The sequence below is a fragment of the Podarcis muralis genome, chromosome 3, assembly GCF_964188315.1.
Source record: "Podarcis muralis chromosome 3, rPodMur119.hap1.1, whole genome shotgun sequence".
In the NCBI taxonomy this organism is placed as follows: domain Eukaryota; kingdom Metazoa; phylum Chordata; class Lepidosauria; order Squamata; family Lacertidae; genus Podarcis; species Podarcis muralis.
Genome location: NC_135657.1, coordinates 3,142,897 through 3,170,667, shown reverse-complemented (window position 1 = coordinate 3,170,667; position 27,771 = coordinate 3,142,897). Strand labels below are relative to the sequence as shown.

General features: G+C 48.3%; 1 protein-coding gene across 1 annotated transcript; it reads left to right on the top strand.

Annotated features, from left to right (window-relative positions):
- The first annotated feature begins 1 nt into the window (after position 1).
- Positions 2-27,609, top strand: LOC114594948 (uncharacterized). The gene is made up of 4 exons (XM_028725252.2): positions 2-203; positions 5,002-5,346; positions 19,525-19,994; positions 27,396-27,609. The coding sequence occupies exons 2-4, from the start codon at positions 5,344-5,346 to the stop codon at positions 27,553-27,555; spliced, it is 633 nt and encodes a 210-aa protein (XP_028581085.2). The 5' UTR covers positions 2-203; positions 5,002-5,343; the 3' UTR covers positions 27,556-27,609.
- The last annotated feature ends 162 nt before the right edge of the window (positions 27,610-27,771 follow it).

The window sequence follows — 27,771 nt, the reverse complement described above, 5'->3', positions numbered from 1 at the left end:
GAAGCCACGCCCACGCTCCAGACGGGCCAAGCCCCCTCCTCCAAGAAGTCGGCCGGGGACAAGGGGGCCACGCCTACTCCCACCTGCGCGAAAAAGCCACGCCCCTCACGTCGAGCCACGCCCCCCGCTGCCCTCCTCCTCCTCCTCCTCCAAGCCGGCCGGGGATGGGCAGGTCCTAGCGCCGCAAGTTTCACCCACGATGGGTGAATATATTTGAAATATTTCTAAGTGGTGTACGCCGTGCTTTTTTTCTATATAAATTGGCTCGTTTCATTTTGGCTACATAAAATCACCATTTTATAGTTCAGATTGGGGAAAATGAATACAGTAAATGGGCAAAAGTACAAAGATTCACAAAATGTTTTAGAGGTATGCGTACCCCCAGAAAAAGCACGGGGTGTAGATAAAACTGAAGCAGACAGCAAACAACAGACAACTTAAGCAAAATATTGCAAAAAAATACCGTTGCATATATAAAATTGTTAAGGGACGCGGGTGGCGCTGTGGGTTAAACCACAGAGCCTAGGGCTTGATGATCAGAAGGTCGGCGGTTCGAATCCCAGCGATGGGGTGAGCTCCTGTTGCTCAGTCCCTGCTCCTGCCAACCTAGCAGTTCGAAAGCACATCAAAGTGCAAGTAGATCAATAGGTACCACTCCGGCAGGAAGGTAAACGGCGTTTCCGTGCGCTGCTCTGATTCGCCAAAAGTGGCTTAGTGTGCTGGCCACATGACCCGGAAGCTGTACGCCGGCTCCCTCGGCCAATAAAGTGAGATGAGCGCGGCAACCCCAGAGTCGGTCACGACTGGACCTAATGGTCAGGGGCCCCTTTACCTTTACCTTTATATAAAATTGTTACATTCATGTAGAGTTAATAATATATATGTTATTCAACACAGAGCAGGTTTTGCTGCTGCTGCTGGTGAACTACTAACTATTCTGTTTTTGGCAACAAGTCTTGCATTATATATATAAAAATAATGAAGTAAACAGATGCAAATCATCCATTGTGCTACTTTACCAATGGAGCACAGAGGGAAAACAATCAAGATTCCCTCCCAGACATATGACAGAAAGCTACAGAACGGAGTTTTTTGTTGTTGCACTCTTCTGACACCAACAATGTTGATAATAATTCTTCACATGGCACACAGGTGAACTGTGGAACTCACTCCCACAGGAGGCAGGGATGACCAACTTGGGTGGCTTCAAAAGAATATTGGACAGATTCATGGAGGAAGAGAGGACACCTGCTTCTTGGGAGAAAAGCAATGACAAACCTGGACAGCATCTTAAAAAGCAGAGACATCACCTTGCCAACAAAGGTCCGTATAGTTAAAGCTATGGTTTCCCCAGTAGTGATGTATGGAAGTGAGAGCTGGACCATAAAGAAGACTAATTGCCGAAGAATGGATGCTTTTGAATTCTGGTGCTGAAGGAGACTCTTGAGAGTCCCATGGACTGCAAGAAGATCAAACCTCTCCATTCTGAAGGAAATCAGCCCTGAGTGCTCAATGGAAGGACAGATCCTGAAGCTGAGGCTCCAAGACTTTGGCCACCTCATGAGAAGAGAAGACTCCCTGGAAAAGACCCTGATGTTGGGAAAGATGGAGGGCACAAGGAGAAGGGGACGACAGAGGACGAGATGGTGGGACAGTGTTCTCGAAGCGACCAGCATGAGTTTGACCAAACTGCGGGAGGCAGTGGAAGACAGGAGGGCCTGGCGTGCTCTGGTCCATGGGGTCACGAAGAGGCGGACATGACTAAACAACAACTAGCCCTATGACTATGCTCTGCCCCCCTGGTTGGAAGAAGAAGAGTTTGGATTTGATATCCCGCTTTCTCACTACCCGAAGGAGTCTCAAAGCGGCTAACATTCTCCTTTCCCTTCCTCCCCCACGACAAACACTCTGTGAGGTGAGTGGGGCTGAGAGACTTCACAGAAGTGAGACTGGCCCAAGGTCACCCAGCAGCTGCATGTGGAGGAGTGGAGATGCGAAACCGGTTCCCCAGATTATGAGTCCACCACTCTTAACCACTACACCACACTGGCTGGTGTAAATTAGGCAGTAAATTACTCTGAATACCACTTGCTGGAGACCACAGGAGGGAAGGGTGCTGCCATCTCTCATGGGCTTTGATGTGAAAGACGGGACAAGCTTGCTTTTTCATGCTCTGGAGGATAGAACTCGAACCAACATCTGAATAACTTTCTAGCAGTAAGAGTTGTTCGACACTGGAACGGACTCCCTAAGGAAGTTGTGGACTCTCCTTCCTTGGAGGTTTTCAAGCAGAGGTTGGCTGGCCACCTCTCATGGATGCTTCAGCTGAGATGCCTGCATCTCAGGGGTTGGACTAGATGACCCTTGGGGTTCCTTCTGTTATGGAAATTAGGGGGGCACATCTTTAAAGTTGTTAAATGTTACAAATATTATGCCTGAATGTATCCTTTCGACTTGACAGCTCAGGGAAGTTACCTAGCTTTAAAAGTCATATAAAATCAACTCCTTTGCCAGTTTCCTTCATTCCACCGCCAATTTGCTTCATTGGCCAAGGACTTGGAAACCACTCGGTCCTCGCCATAATCCCTCAAGCGGGAGGTCACTGTACTCACAGGACACTCATAGGTGTCAATCGCTGGGCAGAGGCACTCCTCCGGACTTGCCCAGGTGGCAGACTATGCAAACCAAAGTTCTATTGTCCCTTTGTAGTAGGTGCTTAGAATGTACTTCCCAATACATATCCTGTATCCGCCTGTTGCCCCAACACATTCCTCCTATGTTAATCATGTAAAGGTAAAGGGACCCCTGACCGTTAGGTCCAGTCGCGGACGACTCTGGGGTTGCGGCAACCAGAGCAGTGCACGGAAACATCGTTTCTCTTCCCGCTGGAGCGGTACCTATTTACCTACCATATTTTTCGCTGTATAAGACGTACCAGACCACAAGACGCACCTAGTTTTTGGAGGAGGGAAACAAGAAAAAAAAAATCTGAATCTCAGAAGCCAGAACAGCAAGAGGGATCGCTATGCAGTGAAAGCAGCAATCCCTCTTGCTGTTCTGGCTTCTGAGATAGCTGCGCAGCACACACATTTCCCCTTACTTTTTAGGAGGGATAAAGTGAGTCTTATAGAGCAAAAAATACGGTACTTGCACTTTGACGTGCTTTCGAACTGCTAGGTTGGCAGGAGCAGGGACCGAGCAACGGGAGCTCACCCCGTCACGGGGATTCGAACCGCCAACCACCCGCGTCCCTTATTTAATCATCTATAACTCTCCCTTTTTCTAATGTAGCAATGATGTAGTGATGATGCTTAATGAACTGTAAGCTGGGATAAGAAAGAAACTTTTAAAAGTCCTTGTCACCCCATCCTCGGGGTTCAAAATTCCCCTTTGAACCTGTTGCGCAATAAAGTTTGGTCTACAGCTATTTGCTCCGGTTGGTGGCTGGACTCCTTCCTTTATTCCGCAGGGACCCAAGGGCTCTGCCTGACCAGCTGGGGGACTGAGCAGCCTCGCACCTAGATTTTTCCGTAGCGCTTCCAACTCTTTGATTCATACTAAACAAGTGCTCTTCCACTGAGCTGCCGCCTTTCCATGGCAAAATCCACCCTCCCTTCCCCACAGGTGGGTGGGGTTTGCGGCACCAAGCGAGGCTCACCTGGGCGGGTCCCACCCACCTGCCTGAGCTGGCCTTTGACCCGCCCTCAGCCAGGGAGGACAATGGACGGCCGGACCGGGGGTGGGCCTAAGGCCAAAAGAAAAGAGGCTGACCCCTGAGCTCAAGCCTCTTTTGCTGCTCTTCCTTCTGGGATCAAGATCAGGATCAGGAGCGTATCCAGGCGGCTGGACTGAGGTTTGCCCACCATGAAGATCTGGGTGATAGGCCACAGCATTGTCCATTGGGCAGCGGATTATGCACGGTCTCAAAATTGTGGCCATAACCTTAACATCCACCCCAAGGTACGCTTTTATTGGATGTCCCAGCGGGGCATGCGTTGGCGAAGCTTGATGCCCATGCTGCGACCCATGGCCCTCCAAGGGTCTTGATTATACATGCAGGGGAGAATGATCTAGTGGAGCAAAAAGGCATTGCCCTTGCCCTTGCTGCAAGGGCAGATCTAAAAAGCCTGTATGCCTTGTACCCATCAATGACCATTGGCTGGTCCAATCTCCTACCCCGTCTTCACTGGAGGGGGGCTTCCAATCCCTCTCGCCTCAATTACGCGGTGAGTAAAATTAACAGGGCCATGCGCAACACCATGCGCCAAATTGGTGGGTTCTCTATCCCACATCCCACCATCACATCAGATAGAGTTGACTTATTCCGGGGGGGCGGGGTGCACCTGACCCTGCTGGGCAATTACCTCTGGCTCCGCGACTTGCGACAAGCCCTTGGGGACCGGATAGATTGCGGGGTTTAATTGGTCCTCGGTTGTGGGACTTGGCCACCTCGAGTGGCGGTTTCAGGCCTTGGCAAGGTATCCTTTAGTCTAACATCAAGTCAGGGGGTGCATTCATGCTCCCTCTCCATGTGGCGGCGCTTGCAGGGCCCATTAAAGGGCAAAACCGGAAGCCTCTGGCCCTAGAGCGGCGGCATGTAGGTCAAACTCCCCGGACGAGGTCAGTGGAAGGGCATGCTGTGTAAGTTTGCGTTTTGTAGTCCCCTCTCACTGGACCTCATCTGCCTGCATATCCTCAGCCAGGCGGGCTGAGAGGGTTACCTGCCAAGGCCTGTGCCAAGTTTCCCACTTCTGAAATTCAATAAAGTTGTGGCCAATTTGAACCCATACTCACAAGAGTGAGACCACTCTTGTGTTATCATTTGGGAAAAGGGGTAGGCACCACAGACAGGGTTTAGCGCCTGCCTCCTAAAGCCAAAATCCAGCCCTATTGTTACCAATGGTGAGAACGGCATGTTCCTTCTTTGCTTCTGCAGCATTGGGCCTCCTTTCTCCTCTTTTAAACCAGATCTCTAACTCTCTCTCTCTCTCTCTTGGTCAGTCATTAGCATTCCACAGAAGTTAAGTAAATTGAAAACACACACACTGCCACGGCACTGCGAAGGAAGGAAACTGCGCTCACAACAAACGCTTTCTGCTGACACGGTCCGTCTGTCTAGCCTCCCCATGCACAGAGCTGGCCCTCTAGACTGGTAGATTGACTTGGGTTGAATCCATAACTGACCCACAGGGAATTCCAGAGAGATCGCTGGAGGAGATCTTAGGGCAGACGACTCCCAGAGACGTTTTTAAACTGCCCATTGCAGCATTGACGTTGGAGGACAGCTGTCACTCTGATCCACTGCTGAAGTTTTCACTGAATTGCACCGGAGAGATCTCTGCCATGGTGAGTCAGAGACTTTTTGGTCCATATTATCGCTGCCCAGCATATTAAAAATAGGTGTTTTGTGTGGAGGGAGAGGTTGGAGGTGATCTGCTGTCTATTACTGTCTTGAAGCGACTTTCAAATTAGGAGTTGTCCAACCTGCATTCTGAGAAACCTTTAGTACCTGGAACAGGGCAGGTGTGGAAAATGCTTTTCAGTCTAACCTCCCCACAAGCAAATCAGAACAAATGTGCAATAATGTTGCATAACCTCCCAGCAAAGCGTGTGACAAGCAAATTGGGATGGAGGCTCAACAGGCTGGTTGTCTGAAAGCGACCTCATGGCACTAATGCAGGTCGAGTTTGCTACTCTGCATTTTCGTTAAAAGTCAGGCTAGGGTCATCTAAAACAAAACAAAAAAACTTAGAGCCAGTGTGGTGTAGTGGTTAAGAGCGGTGGATTCATAATCTGGTGAACCAGGTTCGCTTCCCCGCTCCTCCACATGCAGCTGCTGGGTGACCTTGGGCCAGTCACACTTCTCTGGAGTCTCTCAGCCCCACTCACCTCACAGAGTGTTTGTTGTGGGGGAGGAAGGGAAAGGAGAAGGTTAGCCACTTTGAGACTCCTTCGGGTAGTGATAAAGTGGGATTTCCAATCCAAACTCTTCTTCTTCTTCTTCTTCTTCTTACTTAATTGATCATCTGAGATTTAGTCAGTTAACTTATCTGTTAAAGGTACATTCATTGCACATGAGAAAAAAATAGCGGTGGTTCTAAAGAGGGGAAGCTAGATTCTTAAAAGACCGGCGGGGCAGGCACACAGGACCATAGGTCATAACACTGACTATTTCATCTGCATATGCAAATTAAGGAAAACATTTAGGGAAAATGTAATGGGGGGGAAGGGTAAACAAAATTCAAAACATCTCCCAGTGTCATGGACCTCATCAGATTCAATCATCCTCCCTCTGCTATTTTCTTTCTTTCTCCAAGATTGGGTCTCCAAGATTTTGCTGTGTGTGTGTGTAAACAACTACAGAAACCAAAAACACGGAACGCACTGCACAAAACCAAAAGAGAATTGTATAACTGTATAGTTGGAAGGGACTCCAAGGGCCATCTAGTCCAGCCCCCAATAACTTGTGTGTGAGTTCTCAGATGTGCCACAAACAATTTACTTAAAGCCCCAAAGTGTTTTTTTCGGAAATTCCTTCATCGGGGGCATCTTAAAAAGAGATAGACATACCAAAAGAACTGTGGACTTTATTTATGTATGCCACTACAGCAGCAAGAATATTGATTGCACAAAATTGAAAGACTGGAGAAATACCAGCGGAAGAACAATGGCAAGAGAAGTTGATGAACTATGAAGAACTGGCAAAAATGACAGGTAGATAAAGAAAAAAAGACAACAGAGACTTCGAAAAAGATTGGGAACCATTCATATTATATTTGCAGAAACAAAGAAAGTCAATAGACTTGATGGCAGGATTTAAATAAACATTCACATTATTAGTATTGGAAAACAGTGAAATATTATGGTGTATTTACTTTTATTTTTAGGTTTTTAGGCTTGATGTAATGTTATTAATAACTTTTTCTGTTAGGAGATAGCAAAGTGGGTGAAAAGAGACACAAACCAGAAGCAGAAGTTGGGGGAAGCCCTGGAAGGGAGGGAGGGAGGAATATATAATAAATGTTAAGAAATTGAGATGTATGTAATGGATGAAAAAGAAAAATGAATAAAATTTAAAAAGAAAGAAAAAGATAGATATACAAATAAGAATCTTACAAGCAATTTAACAGTGACATGACACATGCATGGTGACGCTAACACAAAAAACCCGCACAGACCTTACGCAACAGAATAAAAGATCATTATCCCCACAGTCTCCCCCACCCCCGGGACGTCTCTACTGTATTTTCATCAGAGAAATGTCAGAGTGTATGGAGTTATCTGACACTCAAACCATTGAAAGGCAACCCCTATATAGGGAAGGACCCTGATGTTGGGAAAGATGGAGGGCACAAGGAGAAGGGGACGACAGAGGATGAGATGGTTGGATGGTGTTCTTGAAGCTACCAGCATGAGTTTGATCAAACTATGGGAGGCAGTGGAGGACAGAAGTCCCTGGCGTGCTCTGGTCCAGGGGGTCACGAAGAGTCGGACATGACTAAACGACTAACAATATAGGGAAGGTTTTTAAAAAAATATTTTATTATGTTTTTATATGGGACGCGGGTGGTGCTGTGGGTTAAACCACAGAGCCTAGGACTTGCCAATTGGAAGGTTGGCGGTTCGAATCCCCGTGACGGGGTGAGCTCCCGTTGCTCGGTCCCTGCTCCTGCCCACCTAGCAGTTCGAAAGCACGTCAAAGTGCAAGTAGATAAATAGGTACCGCTCCAGCGGGAAGGTAAACAGCGTTTCCGTGCGCTGCTCTGGTTTGCCAGAAGGGGCTTAGTCATGCTGGCCACATGACCCAGAAGCTGTATTCCTCGGCCAATAAAGCGAGATGAGCGCCGCAACCCCAGAGTCGGGCACGACTGGACCTAATGGTCAGGGGTCCCTTTACCTTTATATTTGTTGGAAGCCACCCAGAGTTATTGAAATTCGCCCTTCACCCTAAGGCCCCAGGGCAGGTTGCAACTCAGTCAGATGGGCAGGGCATAAGTAGTAAAATGGTTGTTGTTAATGTTATTATGGAATAGGACACCCCTGTTTTCATCCGAGAAATGTTGGAGGGTATGTAAGCATCTGCAGAAGATGAGAGAGAAAAGAGACTTCGAACGGGAAAGGGAGAGTCCAGGGAAATACGATGCTGTGTGGTTAAGAACTTGGTTATGCGAAAATAAATCCTTTGTGGGCCAGGCGTTTGGTGGCCCTTTCAAAGCCAGCGCTGATCATATGTTTTTCCTCTTTCTTGTGCTTGTCTGAGATCATGTTTTTTCAGGCGTTTCCAAACTTGCTGTGAAAGGGATTCATTGTCTGGTGAATACCAGACCCTTAATGCCTGAAAACAACACAGAATCTCTGGAAAAATAAAAATTACCAAACCTTGTGATGTGGACAGTACAGCTCACGGCCGCCAGATGTGGTTATGGTAGCAACTCGCTTAAATGGCATTGTTCTTATTCTTATTGAAATTCGCCCTTCACCCTAAGGCCCCAGGGCAGGTTGCAACTAACCTGCAACATTCATACTGAAATCAAGCATGGCACAATATTAAAAACAGCCTAAAGCAGCGTAACCTTGCGAGAATAAAGTTGGTCCTGGAAATTTGTCAAAAGCCAGGGTAAAGGTTGCATGATGTCAGCTCTTTACTGAACATCCATTCTGATTGGTGTTCAGGGAGGTTGCACAACATTGCGTCAAGCCATCGTTTCCCCACATCTTCCATTGCCCCATAATTATCCTTCAGCATAATTAACCTTCCGCTTAGTTATGCATGAAATGGAGAAAGCGAGTAGAGAAATGTTTCTCTTCCTCTCTCATAACACTAGAACCGTGAAACTGAATATTGGAAGAATCAGGACAGATAAAAGACCCTCCAAGTGCCCCTATTTGGGGGGTGACAGTCCTGTATTTACAGAAGCACACCCTCCAACATTACTCTGGTGAAAAGAGGGGCGTTCTAAGGCACTGATGGACAAACTTGGCCCTCCAGCTGTTTTTGGACTACAACTCCCATCATCCTTAGCTAACAGGACCAGTGGTCAGGGATGATGGGAACTGTAGTCCCAAAACAGCTGGAGGGCTACGTTTGGCCATCACTGTGCTGGTCCCGTGGGTTACCCGATAGGTGAGGTCCAAGTCAGGTCCTTGGTGAAAGGTGCAACATGAAGGCAGTCCATAGTAGCTGAAGCTGGGTGCAGGGCAGGGAGCCGGGTGAAGTCAGGAACAGGCTTGCAAGCAGGGAGCCAGGGCGGGTCAGGAGCTCAGGCAGGAAAGCAGGACAGGGTTCAGGCAGGAACTGGCAACCAACAATGTTGCTCCCACAACTTGGGACTGGGGCTGGCCGGCTTTTATCTGCCCCGAGGTACAGGGCGGCCCTGATCCTTTGCTGACTCACCTCTCCTGGCCTGGAGGCGAGCACTCCTCCTGCAGGAACTTAGTTCCCTCTGCCTCTCTGCCCTGAGCCTCTGCAGCTCAGGAGAGGCTGGAGGGTTACTGGACCCAGAGGCAACCTCAGCTTCCTCTGACGGGGCTGAGAGTGGAGCACCTGCAGGCAATAGGTCCTCCATCACCTCAGGAGCCAGAGCAGACTCAGCTGATGCCTGCACCTGAGGACCCAGCACAGGTGAGGACCCTTCAGGCTCATGCCCCTGCCCCGGCTCAGCTGGTTCTGGAGGCGGGGAATCCTGTGCAGGCTGGGATTCCTCAGGTTCAGCATCTGAATCCGAATCCCAGGCCATCACAATCACTGTTCTAAGGCAGGCTTCCTCAAACCCGGCCCTCCAGAAGTTTTGAGACTACAATTCCCATCATCCCTGACCACTGGTCCTGCTAGCTAGGGATCATGGGAGTTGTAGTCCAAAAACAGCTGGAGGGCCAAGTTTGAGAAAGCCTGTTCTAAGGGAAAACAGGACATTCCAGGTGTTACGTATTCAGTGGTCTCCATTTGCCTGAGCTTGAGTCTGGACTAAGAATTCTGAGCTCCTGTGTTCTGATTTGATACGTGATGTCTAGTCACAGAATATTTCAGGAGTTGGGTGGCTGCCTTTGGTCCTTGAATTCTGAGTCGTGATTCGCAGTGGCGAATGGCCTGCCACAAAGCCACAACAAAGGCCACAATGGATTCACCTGAGGCCTGGTCTCGTTTGTAGAAGGCATGCCAGCAGGCAATCTCTGATGGCTGAGGAGTGAAGTGTCAGGAGTTCAGCCTACACTCGAGTAGGACCCTGGCAGAGACACATGCCCAACTGGCATGTTCCCTCCCTCCTGGTCGATCATTCGGGAGCTTCATAAGTTTTCTTCAGCCTGAACATCACAGCGACCGATGCCAATAGACATCAACACATTTAGGGATCCACAGAGTTTGCGCAACTTGCATGACAGAACTCAGCAACTCAGCATTTTGGCTAATCTACTTTATTTGCATATAAACACACACAGAGCACTGCAGCATGGCTCCCTCTCTCTCTAGCATCAGACAGCAAAGAGAAAAGGAACAAAGGACAATAGCCCCACTTCACGGAACACAGTAACACAAACATCCTGTCTCCGTCACTTCCCAAAACATATACCGTCATGTGAAAGACAACAATCCCATAACTGCAATCAAGGAGCAGGAATTCTAACACAAAGTAGCTCTGCAACTTTAGCATGATTGCATCGAACGTTGTATCGCTCAGCTTGGCTGGGACCACAGGAGCCGGACCATCTTGAATGCAGCAGGACCCCACACACTGACAGTGTAGCCCACTTCAGTTTGGGGTCAGTCACCCTATTGGCTGCGAGGAAGAACTCCAGCTGGGTGGCGTAGGAGTCCCATTTCCCTGGAACTGTGGTGTCAAATTCCTTGATGTGGCCCTGGGTGGCCATGACGGCCGCTCTGTGTGATCTGCGTGAGCACGCCAGGCACTTCTGTCTTCCACTGCCTCCCACAGTTTGGTCAAACTCATGGTGGTAGCTTCGAGAACACTGTTCCACCATCTCGTCGTCTGTCGTCCCCTTCTCCTTGTGCCCTCCATCTTTCCCAACATCAGGGTCTTCAGGATCTGTCCTTCCAGTGAGCACTCAGGCCTAGTTTACTTCAGAATGGATAGGTTGGATCTTCTTGCAGTCCATGGGACTCTCAAGAGTCTCCTCCAACACCATAATTCAAAAGCATCCATTCTTCGGCGATCAGCCTTCTTGATGGTCCAGCTCTCACTTCCATACATCACTACTGAGAAAACCATAGCTTTAACTATACGGACCCTGGTTGGCAAGGTGATGTCTCTGCTTTTTAAGATGCATTTTAATAGTTCAATAATGTATTTAAAAAACTATTTTTAAGTAGACAAATTTGACTATTACAGTGGTACCTCGGGTTTACTTAATTCATTCCGGAGGTCCGTCCTTAACCTGAAACTGTTCTAAACCTGAACCATCACTTTAACTAATGGGGCCTCCTCCTGCCGCCGCACCAACGGAGACCGATTTCTGTTCTTATCCTGAAGCAAAGTTCTTAACCTGAAGCACTATTTCTGGGTTAGCGGAGTGTGTAACTCGAAGCGTATGTGTCAGAGCTGACTCCAGGTCCCAGCTCACAGAGGACCAACGCTAGCCGGTAGTAATGTACAAAAGTCTTTATTGAAGTACAGTTTCCATTTTCAAGCCGCAGGGCGCAGCTCTACGTCTTAGAAGCTAGACCGGCGAAGCTCCATCTGAGTCTCCACCCCCTGTACACCAGTTTAAGACTCTAACCTTACTCCACCTCTTCCGTCTCTCCTTTCTCCTCTGGGTCCTTCTGCCCCCCGGGGTCCCCTCCTTTCTGGACTCTTCTGACGCTGACGCTGACCCCCCTGACTCCTCTCCCTCTTTTCGGCGGGCTTTAGGACCTGGCTCCCTATCCGGGCTGCCCACTGCGCCGCCCTCCTGTACATTTGAACTTGGCGCGCGCGCCCAGCCTCCAACCTTCCTCTTGACCGTTTCCTCGCTCTCCGATGGAGGCGTGGCCAATCCTGACTCCTCTCCTCCCGCTGGCGGTGAGCCGCCTGATCCCGATACCTGGGACTCCTCCCCCCTACTGCGCTCTGGTGGGGAAGCTGGTCCTGATTTCCAACTGCTGCTCTCTGAGTCCCCTCTGTCCCCTTCTTCCTGGGGTGTCCCCCTAGGCGCCCCCCTTGCTCTGACCATGGGAGCCCCTTTCTGTGAATCTTCCGATTCGCTGGAAAGACTCAGAGACCTCGGGCCCCTGTCATCGCTAACATTTCCTTCGGATTCCTCCCCCTCGCTCTCTATTTCCTCCCTTTCCTGTGCCTCTGCTCCTGAGCCCCTGACAGTATGTAACCTGAAGCGTATGTAACCCGAGGTACCACTGTATTAATTATAATTAAATTATAATTATAATTAAAACTTCTCCTTATTTGTTTGTGAATATGCTGACTGAGGCCCCCTTTGGAATCCCAGGCCTGGGCCCCCCCCTCTGTCTGGGCCTGGTCACCAGTGAATTGTAGGTTGGTTCCCACAAGGCAAGACACAATCATAACAGCAAGAACCTTTCTTGAACTACATAACTGGGAAACAGGGGCAAAGCAACTGCTTATATACATTTCTGGAAGCCTGGGCCACTCCCACTCCCAACGTGATTGGCTGTCTAAACTTCCAAACTGCAAATCGCGAGTTCAGGGGCCAATGGCAGAGGCCCGAATCCTGAAACGTTCTGTGATTGGACAACATGTGTTGAATCAGAACACAGGAGCTCAGAATCCTTAATCCAGACTCGAGCTCAGGCAAACAGAGACCACTGAATAAATAACACTGGGATCAAATCAGAAACCAGTACGGCTTCTGTAAATCCAGAACTGTCCCTGGAGAATAGGGGCACTTGGAGGGTCTGTGAATCCACAACAAATGAAAGTCCACTGTAGTTCCCTGCTCCTGTTCTTAACTAAGGCTGGGTCATCCATGCCCCACAAGAAGAGGGGACAGAGCAGGGTGTGGTCCGCTCCTGGGAGCTGGGACGGCAATTCAGCACAGTTCCCGACTCCTTAATTCAGATTCCCGCTGACTGCGATTCAAAGGAAGTATCTCGAATTAGAAGTCTGTTCGGATGCCATCTGGCAGCAACGTAGGTTCTCTGGAAAAGGCAAGGCTGTGACTTGCAGGGAAACAAAAAGGCCTGCCTTTGTAGTGCGCACTTAATAGGCAGCTGGTTTGGATCATGCAAGGGAGGGAATCAGAAATGAATCGGGCGAGAGCAGTCGGCGGGCTTCGCACAGCTACGAAATCCACAATGCTGAAAGCTTTGCTCAGGGAAACAGGCACCCTGGAATCCATCTGTGGGGTGAAGCATAAAGACCCCTGCCAGAGTAGGGTCAGCCGTAAAACTCCGGGTAGGAACAGATTCCACTCATCCCTTTTGCAAAGTACCAGGAAGAACATGCAGATAAAAGGCGAGCCTGCTGGATTAGGCCAATGGCCATAATAATAATAATAATAATAATAATAATAATAATAATAATAATAATTATTATTATTATTATTATTATTTATACCCTGCCCATTTGGCTGAGTTTCCCCAGCCACACTGGGCTGCTCCCAATCAAATGTTAAAAACAGTACAGCATTAGCATACCAGTTCAGGATCCTGTTCTCCCACTGGGCGGCTCACCCAAGAGCCCAAACAGCTTCCTCCACCACTGGGCAGACCCTCCAAGTGTCCCTATTTTCCAGGGGCAGTCCCCGATCTACAGAAGCCATCCCGGTTTCTGATTTGATCCCAGAATGTCCCACTTTTCCTTGGGACATCCCTATTTTCATTGGAGAAATGTTGGACGGTATGGAGTTATGCAACCCCAAGCCAAGGAGGTAAGGAACTATACAATCTTTAGAAGACATCTGAAGGCAGCACTGTATGGGGAAGGTTTTTTAAAAAATGTTTAATGTTTTGTTATGTTTTTATATATGTTGGAAGCCATCCAGAGTGGCTGGGGCAACCCCAATCAGATCAGTAGAGTATGATGATGGTGGTGGAATAAAGGTAAAGGTAAAGGGAACCCTGACCATTAAGTCCAGTCGTGGCCGACTCTGGGGTTGGGGCGCTCATCTCGCTTTATTGGCCGAGGGAGCCAGCATACAGCTTCCGGGTCATGTGGCCAACATGACTAAGCCACTTCTGGTGAACCAGTGCAGCGCATGGAAATGCCATTTACCTTCCCGCCGGAGTGGTACCTATTTATCTACTTGCACTTTGACGTGCTTTCGAACTGCTAAGTGGGCAGGAGCTGGGGCCGAGCAACGGGAGTTCACCCCGTCATGGGGATTGGAACCACCGACCTTCTGATCAGCAAGTCCTAGGCTCTGTGGTTTAACCCACAGCGCCACCCTCTCCTTTTCCTTGGGACATCCCTATTTTCATTGGAGACATGTTGGAGGGTATGGAGTTATGCAACCCCCAGGCCAGGGAGGTAAGGAACTATACAACCTTTATAAGACATCTGAAGGCAGCCCCTGTATGGGGAAGGTTTTTAAAAATGTTTAATTTTTATTATGTTTTTATATACGTTGGAAGCCATCCAGAGTGGCTGGGGCAACCCCAGTTAGATCAGTAGGGTGTGATGATGAGGAGGATGGAATAGGACGTCCTTATTTTCATCAGAGAAAAGTTGGAGGGCATGTATGGGCAGGCAGTAGGCAACAGTCTTAGCCCAGGGTGGTCCAACTCATGGCCCGAGGGCCGTATGTGGCCCCCAGTGCCTTCATTGGTGGCCCTCAGCAACCTTTGACACCCCCTGCCCAGCCCTCACGCTGCTATCTCAATATTTTATTCAAGTTGGCACCCCTGCCAGTCAAATTAGATGATACTTGGCTCGATGGACCAATGGTCTTAGTTGTTATAAGGCATTCAGGTAGTTATAAGGCCAATTCCTGTATTTTCCATGATCCTGCGAGTTTATAGTTTAACCTTTCTTAACCTGAGCCACTTTGGAATGGCTTTTTTCTGCCATGAAGGATGGTGTAGAGATACTCCCGTGCAGAGGCAGAGTGGAGTAGTGGTTAGAGTCTTGGTGTCGGACCAGGGCTTCAAACGGCCAGTCACAGCCTCTCAACCTGGCCTACCCCACAGGGGTGTATTGTGAGGATCAAATGGTGGGAGAACTGTGTTGGCCAACTTGAGTATCTTGGAGGAGAGATGAGAGATCAATGAAACAAACAAACAAACATTGCTTCCTTCCAACAGAGTCTGTCTCCCTCTCTATCTGGCTTCATGGATTAATTAGAGCAGAACTTAATTTGGCCACCAAAACCTGCCTTTGAGTATTTTGCTGCAGGAAGGTTCTGGCAGCCAGGAGGGGCTCAGCAAATTCTGCAGGAAGCAGTGCCAAAGAAGACTCTACCCTAAAGGCCAGCCAGAGGGAGAGAGAGGGAACGAGAAACTCCTCCATTTCCCTTGCAGGATATCGGATGCCTCTGGGGAAAATCCAGTGCGCTGGGTTCTGTCACTGAGCACCAAATGGAGTTGCTGGAAACCTTAAGAGCCTCAGAAGAGTCTGCCGGATCAGGCCAGGGGCCTATGGATGGCTGACCAGATCCTTGCAAACAGGATTTCAGTGCAAGAGCACTCTCTGTGGTTTCCAACAGCTGGCATTCAGAAGCATGAATAAAACCATTTCCCCTACCCCTTATACCCAAGCCTAACCCTAACGAAGAGTCGGCCACGACTAAACAACAACAACCCTAACCATGCCAAGAAAAATATTCCTTCCAGTAGCACTTTAGAGACCAACTAAGTTTGTTCTTGGTATGAGCTTCCGTGTGCATGCACACTTCTTCAGATACACTGAAACAGAAGTCACCGGACCCTTATATATAGTGAGAGGGTTGTTGTTTTGTCATTTAGTCGTGTCCGACTCTTCGTGACCCCATGGACCAGAGCACGCCAGGCCCTCCTGTCTTCCACTGCCTCCCACAGTTTGGTCAAACTCATGCTGGTAGCTTCGAGAACACTCTCCAACCATCTCGTCCTCTGTCGTCCCCTTCTCCTTGTGCCCTCCATCTTTCCCAACATCAGGGTCTTTTCCAGGGAGTCTTCTCTTCTCATGAGGTGGCCAAAGTCTTGGAGCCTCAGCTTCAGGATCTGTCCTTCCAGTGAGCACTCAGGGCTGATTTCCTTCAGAATGGAGAGGTTTGATCTTCTTGCAGTCCATGGGACTCTCAAGAGTCTCCTCCACAAGCAGAATTCAAAAGCATTAATTCTTTGGCGATCAGCCTTCTTTAGGTCCAGTTCTCACTTCCATACATCACTACAGTGGTACCTCGGTTAAAAACTTAATTCGTTCTGGAGGTCTTTTCTTAACCTGAAACTGTGCAGCTTGTGCTGCTGCTGTACAATTTCTGTTCTCATCCTGAAGCAAAGTTCTTAACCCGAGGTAATATTTCTGGGTTAGCGGAGTCTGTAACCTGAAAGGTCTGTAACGTGAAGCATATGTAACCTGAGGTACCACTGTACTGGGAAAACCATAGCTTTAACTATACCAACCTTTGTCGGCAAGGTGATGTCTCTGCTTTTTGAGAGGGTGGGGAGGGGTATTACTCAGGTGGGTGGTGGGAATGGGTGATTGGCTGATAGGTGTGGTAAAGCTGTTGACGCCTGTTAAGGACTGCAATTGGTCTTACAGGAAAAAGCAAGGGTGAGATGGTTAAAAAATAGCTTTATCATGTATAATGAGATAAGAATCCAATGTCTCTATTCAGACCAGGTCTCTCCATGGTTTTAAGTTTGGTGTTGTTGTTTAGTCGTTTAGTCGTGTCCGACTCTTCGTGACCCCATGGACCAGAGCACGCCAGGCACTCCTGTCTTCCACTACTTCCCGCAGTTTGGTCAAACTCATGCTGGTCGCTTCGAGAACACTGTCCCACCATCTTGTCCTCTGTCGTCCCCTTCTCCTTGTGCCCTCCATCTTTCCCAGCATCAGTGTCTTCTCCAGGGAGTCTTCTCTTCTCATGAGGTGGTCAAAGTACTGGAGCCTCAGCTTCAGGATCTGTCCTTCCAGTGATCAGTCAGGGCTGATTTCCTTCAGAATGGAGAGGTTTGATCTTCTTGCAGTCCATGGGACTCTCAAGAGTCTTCTCCAGCACCATAATTCAAAAGCATCAATTGTTTGGTAATAAGTTGCAATTCATCAACTTCTCTTTCCAGTCTGTTTCTGAAATTCTTTTGTAATAAGACAGCTACTTTAAGATCTTGTATAGAATGTCCTGGGAGATTGAAGGATTAAAGGCAGTAATTAAACACATAAGAAGAGCTTGTTGGATCAGGTGAATGACCCATCTAGTCCAGCGTCCTGTTCTGTCATTCTTTGTGTGCAAAAGTCCTCTGCCTTCTTGCGGTTTCCAGCAAATGGTATTCAGAACCATAGAATGGTAGAGTTGGAAGGGACCCCAGGGGTCATCAAGTCCAACCCCCTGGATTTCTGGAATATCAGCTAAAGCAACCATGACAGGTGGCTCTCCAGCCTCTGCTTACAAACCTTCAAGGAAGGAGAGTTTACAGAAGCACTGTTACCCCTGATTGGGCTAGCCTTCCCTGGGTTTGTCATCTTCTCAGAAAGCTGTCTCAGTTGGTATTCACCACTGCTTCCTGCAACAGGGAGTTCCATAGATTAACCGTGTTCTGCATAAATAGGTGCCTCCTTTTGCGGGAGAATACCGAGCGCTGGGTTTTTCAGGACTGAACACCAGAAGGAAAGAGGGAGGGAAAAACCTTAGCAAGGCAGATCCTTTTTGTGAGGCCCTTGGGCTGTGCAGGGCACAGGTGGGCAAGAGACAGCTGTGGCAGGTGGCCAGGTGGCTCTTGCCAGGGAACGGTTGCTGGTTGCCAACAGCAAAGCTGTGATGATTGCTTTCCTGGCAGGAAGGGAATCTGGACACAAATTATTGCAAGGACGAGCTGCACGAAAAGGAGGTTGGTGATTCTAATTGCTAAAAACTGGGAAAAAGAAATTGTGCCAACACAAAAGGAATGGCAAGACAAACTGTTAGAGTACATTGAACTGGCTAGATTGAGGCAATTAGAGATCACACCAGACAAGAGTTTCAAAAAGCATGGGGGAAATGCAGAGAATACTTCGCAAAACAGTGCCCTAAAATACATACCTGGACTTGTTTCGATTAATGCCTGCAGGAAGCTTTGTGGATATTATAATTAGAAAAATCTTAATAATTATTCATAAAGGAAACAGCTTCTAAGAAGTAAATAAGGAGGCCAGATACAGGATAAAGGAAGTCTTTTATTTGGTTGTTTGTATTGTTGTATGTTATGCTTATTGTATGTTACGTTTACGTTTAATGAGGGTGGATTTCTGTATTGGGGGGGTGGGGGTTTATGTTATGTTGCAAATAAAATTTCCAATAAAAAAATTAAAAAATAAAATAAAAGGAGGTTGGTGATGGAGGTGAGGGGCTTTATTTGTGCCAATCAGCCTACAAGGTAGTAGCAGTTGTTGTTGTGTTAATTAAATTTATATACCACCCTATGCCCAGAGCAATTCACAACTACAATAGTTAGTTAGTTAGTTAGTTAGTTCGTTCGTTCTTTTGTTCGTTCGTTGCAGAATCTCTGTCCTGCCTTTTTTTCTTTTTGTAGAGCTGGAAGGAACCCCAGGGGTCATCTATTCCAACCCCCTGCAATGCGGGAATCTCAGCTAAAGTATCCATGACAGATTGCCATCTAACCTCTGCTTAAAAACCTCCAAGGGAGGAGAGTCTACAGCCTCCCAAGGAAGCCCGTTCCACTGTCGAACAGCTCTTGCTGTCAGAAAGTTTTTCTGTATGTTTAGTCGGAATCTCCTTTCTCGTAGCTTGAAGTCATTAGTTTGGGGTCCCAACCCCCTGGAACAGCAGAAAACAAACTTGCTCCACCTTCCATGTGAAAGCCTTTCAGATATTTGAATTGGACCATCCGATCACCTCTCAGTCTCCTCTTCCCCAGGCTAAACACCCCAAACTCCCTTGACTGAGTTCTTCTCTCTTTTCCCACACTGAGAAAAGCACTGGGCTTGGAAAAACAGGTCTGAATGTTAGGATATAGTTCCATTCCACCTTAAAAGGAACAGGCATGACTGTTGTGTGTCACATGCCTGTTTACTTCCAGCACAGTCTGCTGGGAACTTCCGTTTGTATATTGCTTTTGCTGTTGCTGTTTTGCTTGGAGACGAAGGGAAGCAGACATGTTTTTCCTTTGTTCCTGAACTATGCTGAATAAACGCTGTCAGTAATGCTTACACATGTCTCTGTCCGTCACTTCCATTGTGAGGATTTATTCACTCTACTGATAAGAGCGGGCACAGCTTCTGAACATATCTGAGGCTCATGCCGCTGATTGATGCTATTCCAAGGGAGACCAGTGTTCACCCGGCTGCCGGCCAGTGGCTGGAGCCAGCTGGGGGCCAGCCCAATGCCCCTGTCTCCCTGGCAGCATCCCAACACTGAATTCAGGTGTAACCACCCACACCCCATCTCTGATAATAGTGACTCACCTTTCCTTTTTTCCAGGTCGCAACAAGACCGCTCACGGTTTGGAGTCTGCTGCTAGGGCTGAGTCTTCTTATACCTGCTCAGAGCAAGGAAGAGGAATCACTGGGCAATGCCACGGTGAGACCAACCCCAGAAGATCGTGGAGATCAGTCCCCAAACCCAGACTTTTGCGACTTCACATTTCACATCCCCTGGTCTGGGAGCTCTTGCACACAGACGACCCAGGCAACCACCACGCCAGCCTCCCAGGAAGAGCTGGACCATCTCAAGATCTTGTTGGAGGACCTTGGAGGCAACCTGAAGAGCCTTCAGGAGGCTGCAGCTCTGGAGGCCGGCCAGTCCAGGTACCAGGACATCGTTTCCCAAGCCCTTCCGGACGTGAGAGAGGCCAACGGGGAGTTCCATGAGATTCTTGGGAAGTTCCTGCAGGAGCTGGAGGAACACATCCATGCAGATGACCATCTGCATGCAGAGGACGAGAAAAAGAAGTAGGTGCTTCTTCACAACAGATGCTCTTTTTGAGGGCTTAGCAATGGAGCACAGAGCTAGCTGCTTCGTGCATCCTATATAATCCTCTGCAGGATTAGCGGGAGGGTAAGTGGAAAGGAAGGAGATCTCTTGTAAAACTGGAACCTTGGGTCAGCCAAGGAAGTAACTATTGGCAAAACCTATTGGTGTTTCGCAACTTTCCGACTAGTTGCAGGACCTTAGCCAGACCTAGCAGAGCACACACAGAATCCACGGAAGCAATTAGCGACTTGGCTGCAGACAGGATAGACGAAGCAGGAACCAGGAACTTGTAGTTAGGTGTTTATTATATACAGTGGACTATTTACAGGAATAGCACACTGATCTTTTGCTACCTCTCTCTGACACGACTCACAACTCCTACACTAACACACAGAACTCCTGAACTCCTGAACTAACACATTCCAGTTAGTAGGCCATTAATTATCACTCCCTTGAGAGAGCTTGACCCATCAGGGAGCTGTCTCCATTCCTCTGTTATCACCAGGCAGACTTACTCCTTCAGATTGCCTTCTGGCTGTCTGCCAAACCTTAATTGACTCTGTGTGAGTAGCTGCACATACACAGTTTCCCAACAGTAACCAGCAGGCAGAGGAAAGGAAATCCTTCCTTCTCAGGGCAGGGGACACATTGAATTTAGCTCCTACTTAAAGGCAAACTTACCTGGTTTGCGCTTTCTGAAATTATTATTATTATTATTATTATTACTATTATTATTATTATATTTATTTATACCCTGCCCATCTGGGTGGCTCCCAACAGAAAATTAAAAACACGATAAAACATCAAAAATTGAAAACTACCCGATACAGGGCTGCCTTCATATGTCTCCTAAAAGTCAGATAGTTGTTTATTCTTTTGACATCTGATGGGAGGGTGTTCCACAGGGCAGGAGCCACTACCAAGAAGGCCCTCTGCCTGGTTCCCTGTAACCTGGCTTCTTGCAGCGAGGGAAGACCCTCAGCACTGGACCTCAGTGTCCGGGCTGGACGATGGGGGTGGAGACGCTCCTTCAGGTATACTGGACTGAGGCCGTTTAGGGCTTTAAAGGTCAGCACCAACACTTTGAATTGTGCTAGGAAACGTACTGGGAGCCAGTGTAGGTCTTTCAAGACTGATGTTAACTCTGTGCTGTGAGAAGAAGGACTTTCTTTTGCCTGTCCTGAATCTCCCACCTTCGCCTTCTCTGGACGTCTATGAGTTCTAGTCTTAGGAGAGAGGGAGAAAATCTTTCTCTCTTTCTGTTTTCTCCGTGCCATGCCGACTCATAAACTTCTCCTGCAGGCCTAGGATTACGTGTTGCAAGGAGAGAAGCTTGTACATTCAGCCCGCAATGCTGAGAGTCTGGGACCGTCTGAGCGAGAGCAATTTCTTTATATATTTTTTCTGCTGATTCTCAGGGGTTTCTCCTGGGGAATTTGCAATGCCCCGGCTCAATTTCACATCCGAGCTGGAATTTGGCTGGCGGTTTTGCGGCTGTGTAACTCACTCAGCCACCAGCTCCCTGTGCGATGGATGCCATGTCCCAACAGGGGGGAGAGAGAGAGAAACTAAAATCTTGCTACTCGGTCTCCATTGCCTCCTGTCCTCCTATTCCTGGCCCCCCACTCTCCTGCACACCCACTGTGCCCTTGAAAACACCCAAACCCCCCTCCCTGCTTAATAGCACCACAGTAAAATGAATGGGAGGGACGCGGGTGGCGCTGTGGGTTAAACCACAGAGCCTAGGACTTGCCGATCAGAAGGTCGGCAGTTCGAATCCCCGTGATGGGGTGAGCTCCCGTTGCTCGGTCCCTGATCCTGCCAACCTAGCAGTTCAAAAGCACGTCAAAGTGCAAGTAGATAAATAGGTACCACTCCGGCAGGAAGGTAAACGGCGTTTCCGTGCGCTGATCTGGTTCGCCAGAAGCGGCTTAGTCATGCTGGCCACATGACCCGGAAGCTGTACGCCGGCTCCCTCGGCCAATAAAGCAAGATGAGCGCCGCAACCCCAGAGTCGGCCATGACTGGACCTAACGGTCAGGGGTCCCTTTATCTTTACTAAAATGAATGGGCATTAGACACAGGGGAGTCCAGAATTTAGTGATACACCATCTGCTTTGCTTGCTGAATGCCCCGGCTTCAATTCTCAATGGCGTCTCCAGAGAGAACCTCTACCCAGTGGCTTTAAAATTTCAGTGGCACCCTGTGCAATGCCAAAATTTGTCCCCTCCGCTGCCTCTTGCCTTCCGTTGTTCGCCGTTATTGCAGTGCCCCTGGTGGCACCCTCTCGACTTGGCGTGAGCCAAGTGTAAGCAATCGGTTCGCACTCCCCAAAATCTGCTGCTGCCCTGCTTGAAATTCTGGAGAGCTGCTGCTGGTCCGTGTGGACTTCTGAATTGTGGGAATTTTCAGGGTGGCAAGAGACGATATATTGTTTATTAATGTCCTTCCTAACTTGTGCTAGCAAGTTCCTTTACTTAGCAGAGTTTACATTCCCCTTCTAACACGCACAGCAGATAGCTGGTTGCAGGCTTGTGTAAGCCTCTCACTATATATTCCTGGTAAAGGTATAAAGGGACCCCTGACCATTAGGTCCAGTCTGTTGGAATTCTGCCCGGTCAGAGGAATGTGCCATAGCGTAGGCACCGGCAGATATTCCTGTCGACCTCCCCGCGTCTCCCTCTGCTGATAAGCAGGCGAGGTCCCGGCGATTCTTCTCAGATGTGTGAGAGGAACTCACCGTTCTTCCTCTCTCCCCTTTGGTGTCCCCCAGGGAGGGGAAAGAAGCAGACAGAAAACTATTTACATCCTTTATTTCTGTCTCTCATATCAGTACAGAGAAACATGTCTGCACTCAACAACAGCAAGAAGAAACTCCACCCAAGTACATCCAGTACGGGTCATATGACACACACACTGAGCTAACATCCGGTGCTCAGTACAGAATGGACTGCCCCTTTGTTTCCATGGCAACAGTCACAAACATCCTGTCTGGCTTTCCAGCCACAAGCAGCTGACTGAGCTGCTGGAGCCTTTGCTTGCTGCAGCATTGGTGCTTTATGGTAACATACTCCCCCTAAAGTATCAATGCTTGCTGCGAGCAAAGCGTCATCCAGAGAAGAAAACAAACAGTTGTTATACTTATAACATTCCCCTGTTGTTTCAGTTCCACCCTTGGAACTACCCGCCACTGGTTTAACCAATGTATCTCTCTGGTTGTGTGACTTCGCATTACCTTGGTTAACAACTCTCTGTTGTGCCTTTGTCTCTGACTCAGACACAGCTTCAATCTGTCCTTGGTCGTTTACAACAGCAACATATGCTAGGTTAGCAAACTCCTTTGAATACCTCTTGGGTGGTACACCCTTCGTTGCTCTCTCAGACCTACGTAAGAGTTGCTTCTCTTCTCTGCTTTCTGGTTCAGCCTCTGAACTCTCTGGAGAACCAGTACTAAGCTTAATCAGTGGTTCATCCTCCTCTTCTGAGGGTCTAGTCATTATTTGAGATTGCCTCTCAATGACTGTGACAACTGAGCTGTCTGAGCTATCGCTGTCATCATCAGTACTACTGAACTCAATAAGATCAAACTCATCATCATCATCATCAGAATCAGTCTGTGGGAAATGTGTGAACAATCACTCTCTCCTGTTCAGGAGCACTCTCTAGAAATTTTGTGAGAATCACCTGACCAGATTCAGACAAAATTACTCTGTAGAGACCTTTTTCATAACCCACAAAAATGCCTCTGGCATTCTTTATCCCACTTGGAGCTTCTGTTCTCACATGAGACCCGAAAACCTTAAAATAGGCAACAGAAGGTTTTCTATTGAACAGCTTCTCAAAAGGAGAACATCCCAACTCTGTTGAGACTTTTCTCAACCACACATGAAGATAGGACGCTAGCGACTCGGCCCAATATTCATGTGGTAAATGTGAACTAAGCAATTGCGCATGCATCCCTTTTTGCAATTCTTTGTTCACTTTCACACAGACCCCTCTGTTCCACGCTTCTGGCGAAACAGAAACTTTGTGGTCTATCCCTTTCCCATCCAGGAACTTCTGAAACTTCTGTAACAGAAAAACTTGCTTGTCATCTGTGAAAAGACAATCAATGTTAGCATTATGCATACTTTTAACCTTGTCACAAAACTCCTGAAACTTTTCTAAAGTTTCCTGCGGTTTCTTCATCACATAAACCCAAGAATAATTAGTGTAACAATCAACACACAAAAGGTAATATTTTGCACCGCCTCTAGATGGTTCTAAAGGACCAATCACATCAGCATACACCCGCTGAAAAGCTCTGTCGACCTTCTTAGCCACCTTCTTGGTGTCCTTGTTGGTCAGATCTGCAAGAGAAATTTCATTAGAATCAAAAGTATTACATTTCATGTAATCACTTTGATCAAAAGTTAACAAATACAGTCCATCTTTCTCTTTGGCAGTAAGAAACAGTTCTCCATCTTTGTAGATCTTGCATCTTTTATCATCATAGTACAGTTTTAGCCCTTTCTTTGCAATCTGCGAAGCACTCAGCAGACTAAATCTCAGTTCTGGAACCAGGTAAACATCGCTTATAGTCAAGTTCAGACTCTTAAGATACACAGTCCCAATTCCGGTCGCTTCCAGTTCTTGACCGTTGGCTTGTTTCACAGTGAAGCTTTGCTTCTTCAACGTCGAAAACAGTTGTCTGTGTGGGCAGAGATGCTTCGTTGCACCCGTGTCGATTATGAATGCGTTCCCAACATCTGGCGTGGTTCCTTTCGCCATCATAGCCTTTGCAGGTTTCACCTGGCACTTGGTACGGCTTTTGCTTGACGCCTCAGGCTTCGTAGAGCTGTTCTTGGCTCCTTTTGACTGTCGCGGCTTCCTACAGTTCCGTTGTAGATGCCTAGTCTGTCCACAATTGTAGCATCTGACGGCGCTCAATGCTACAGCATGCTCTCCAGTAGCATCAGCAGTGGGAAGATTTGAACTCTGTTCTTGCCTCCCTCTGTCCTTCACTTCCAGTGCAGCAAGTCTGTCGTGTTCGTTAAGGACCACCGCACACACTCTTTCCGCGGTCAAATCGGCGGCAGGTAGAGAACCAAGCTGACTGGCAACAACCTTGTAAGTCCGGTTCAGGCTGTTTATCATCATGAAGCAAAACACTTCCTCCTGTAGACGAAAATTGCGTTCCACCACCTGTTGACGCAGATATTTCATTTCCGTGAGGTGCGCTTGAACATCTCCATCAGGCGCTAATCTCAGATTGGTCAACTTCTCAAAATACAGCAACGCTGAAGAACCTGCATCTCTCTGATGCGTTGTACGCAGCGTATCCCAAACCTCTTGCGCATGTTCCAAATGCTGAATGTGCACCAATTGATCATCTGAGACGCACAGAATTATAGCAGTCCTGGCCTTCACATTCTGTGACTCCCAAGCACGCGTTGGTGCTGCAGGGATGGGGTTCTCAATCACCCCAAACAGTCTCTGATTCTGCAACAGGGCCTTCATCTTTACAGACCAAGATGAATAATTGTCATTGGTCAGGAGGGGTGGAGAAAGCAAGCCTCCCCCCTTCTTAGCATCCATTTTGAGTCCTTGCATTGACTCTAAAACACAAGCCTCTAAAATCCAATAGCTGGCTTGTTTACACTCTTGACACCTGGCAGTTCTGACTCTGGCCGCGTTGGAAAGTCCCTTCCAGCAGTTCGTGAGGACCTAGTCATAACAAAACCTTTGTTTTCGCCTCTCTGAGGCATAGACTGACTGTCCAGCCCTCTCGAATAACTTTCCAGTCCTCCTTCATTGAAGGACGTTGCTTAGCAACAGCGCATATCTTTCCTCGGACAGGAAACCACAAGAATGCTTGGAATGCAGGCCTCTTCTAAGTTGGAGCTGCTTTCCCACACACGCTCTCCGTGAAGCAGAGAATGAATCAATCTGCATTCACACTTTAAGCCCTTAAAAATCTCATACCTTGGGCATCGTGGCTTGGCTGTCAGCTTCTTCTGGTCAGCTTCTGGCTGCAGAGGATCAGCCTCTCACAACAGGCTTCCATGGAGCAGAGGAGGACAATTCACCAGCCTCTCATGCAGATGTTCGATGAATCGCAAACCATCCGAAGGCTGCCACTGTTGGAATTCTGCCCGGTCAGAGGAATGTGCCATAGCGTAGGCACCGGCAGATATTCCTGTCGACCTCCCCGCGTCTCCCTCTGCTGATAAGCAGGCGAGGTCCCGGCGATTCTTCTCAGATGTGTGAGAGGAACTCACCGTTCTTCCTCTCTCCCCTTTGGTGTCCCCCAGGGAGGGGAAAGAAGCAGACAGAAAACTATTTACATCCTTTATTTCTGTCTCTCATATCAGTACAGAGAAACATGTCTGCACTCAACAACAGCAAGAAGAAACTCCACCCAAGTACATCCAGTACGGGTCATATGACACACACACTGAGCTAACATCCGGTGCTCAGTACAGAATGGACTGCCCCTTTGTTTCCATGGCAACAGTCACAAACATCCTGTCTGGCTTTCCAGCCACAAGCAGCTGACTGAGCTGCTGGAGCCTTTGCTTGCTGCAGCATTGGTGCTTTATGGTAACACAGTCGTGGCTGACTCTGGAGTTGTGGCACTCAGAGCACGCCAGGCGCTCCTGTCTTCCACTGCCTCCCGCAGTTTGGTCAAACTCATGCTGGTAGCTTCGAGAACACTGTCCAACTATCTTATCCTCTGCTGTCCCCTTCTCCTTGTGCCCTCCATCTTTCCCAACATCAGGGTCTTTTCCAGGGAGTCTTCTCTTCTCATGAGGTGGCCAAAGTCTTGGAGCCTCAGCTTCAGGATCTGTCCTTCCAGTGAGCACTCAGGGCTGATTTCCTTCAGAATGGAGAGGTTGGATCTTCTTGCAGTCCATGGGACTCTCAAGAGTCTCCTCCAGCACCAGAATTCAAAAGCATCAATTCTTCGGCGATCAGCCTTCTTTGTGGTCCAGCTTTCACTTCCATACATCACTACTGGGAAAACCAGAGCTTTTGCAAATTGAGAAGCAGAGACTGGAGGGTGGAGCAAGGCAGGTGGAAAGAGTCCTTGCCTGATGAAATCTCTCCCCTCTCCCCTCACCAGCTTCCTCCTCCTCCTCTAGCGCAGCTAGACTGCTCCTCTTCGCCCCTGGTGCTGCTGCTAGGAGTCTGTTCCTCCGAATCTTCTTCCTGTTCATCACTTGCAGAGGGGGCTATGACATTGGAAAGCAGATCTGGACAGTTATATCTGTGGGAAGAGCACAGGGTCTTGTGTTCCCTCTTCTGGTTGCTCATAAAAGCCCACAACACCTTCCTCTTGTTTTTTTCCTGTTTTGGTAAAGAGAGTTTCCATGTTTTCTCCCTCCTCTTCTGCATAGGTTAAACGAACACTTGCGGGGAATGGACAGGATGCTGCGTGTGACCAGTCACCTGGCCGACCAGCTGGACCAAGCATCCCAGGACCTCCTGGTCAAGATGACCAGCCTTTCGGAGAAACCAGCCATCCGGGTGGAAGGAAGCGCCCTGAAGACATCTTAGCTGCTCATCCTGTTCTCTGTCCGCAAAAGCATTAAAAGAAAGGTCTCAGCATCATTGTGCAATCGGTTCCAGTAATTTTAGATTTTTTTTCATTGTTCACGTACTTTCCTCATCTCAGACTGAGACTGAGTGCGTAACCTCTTGCTTGAAAAAGCCTCATCTTTTGCAGTTCTCATACACGCCTGCACAGTGCAGGAAAATCCCACACTACAAGCA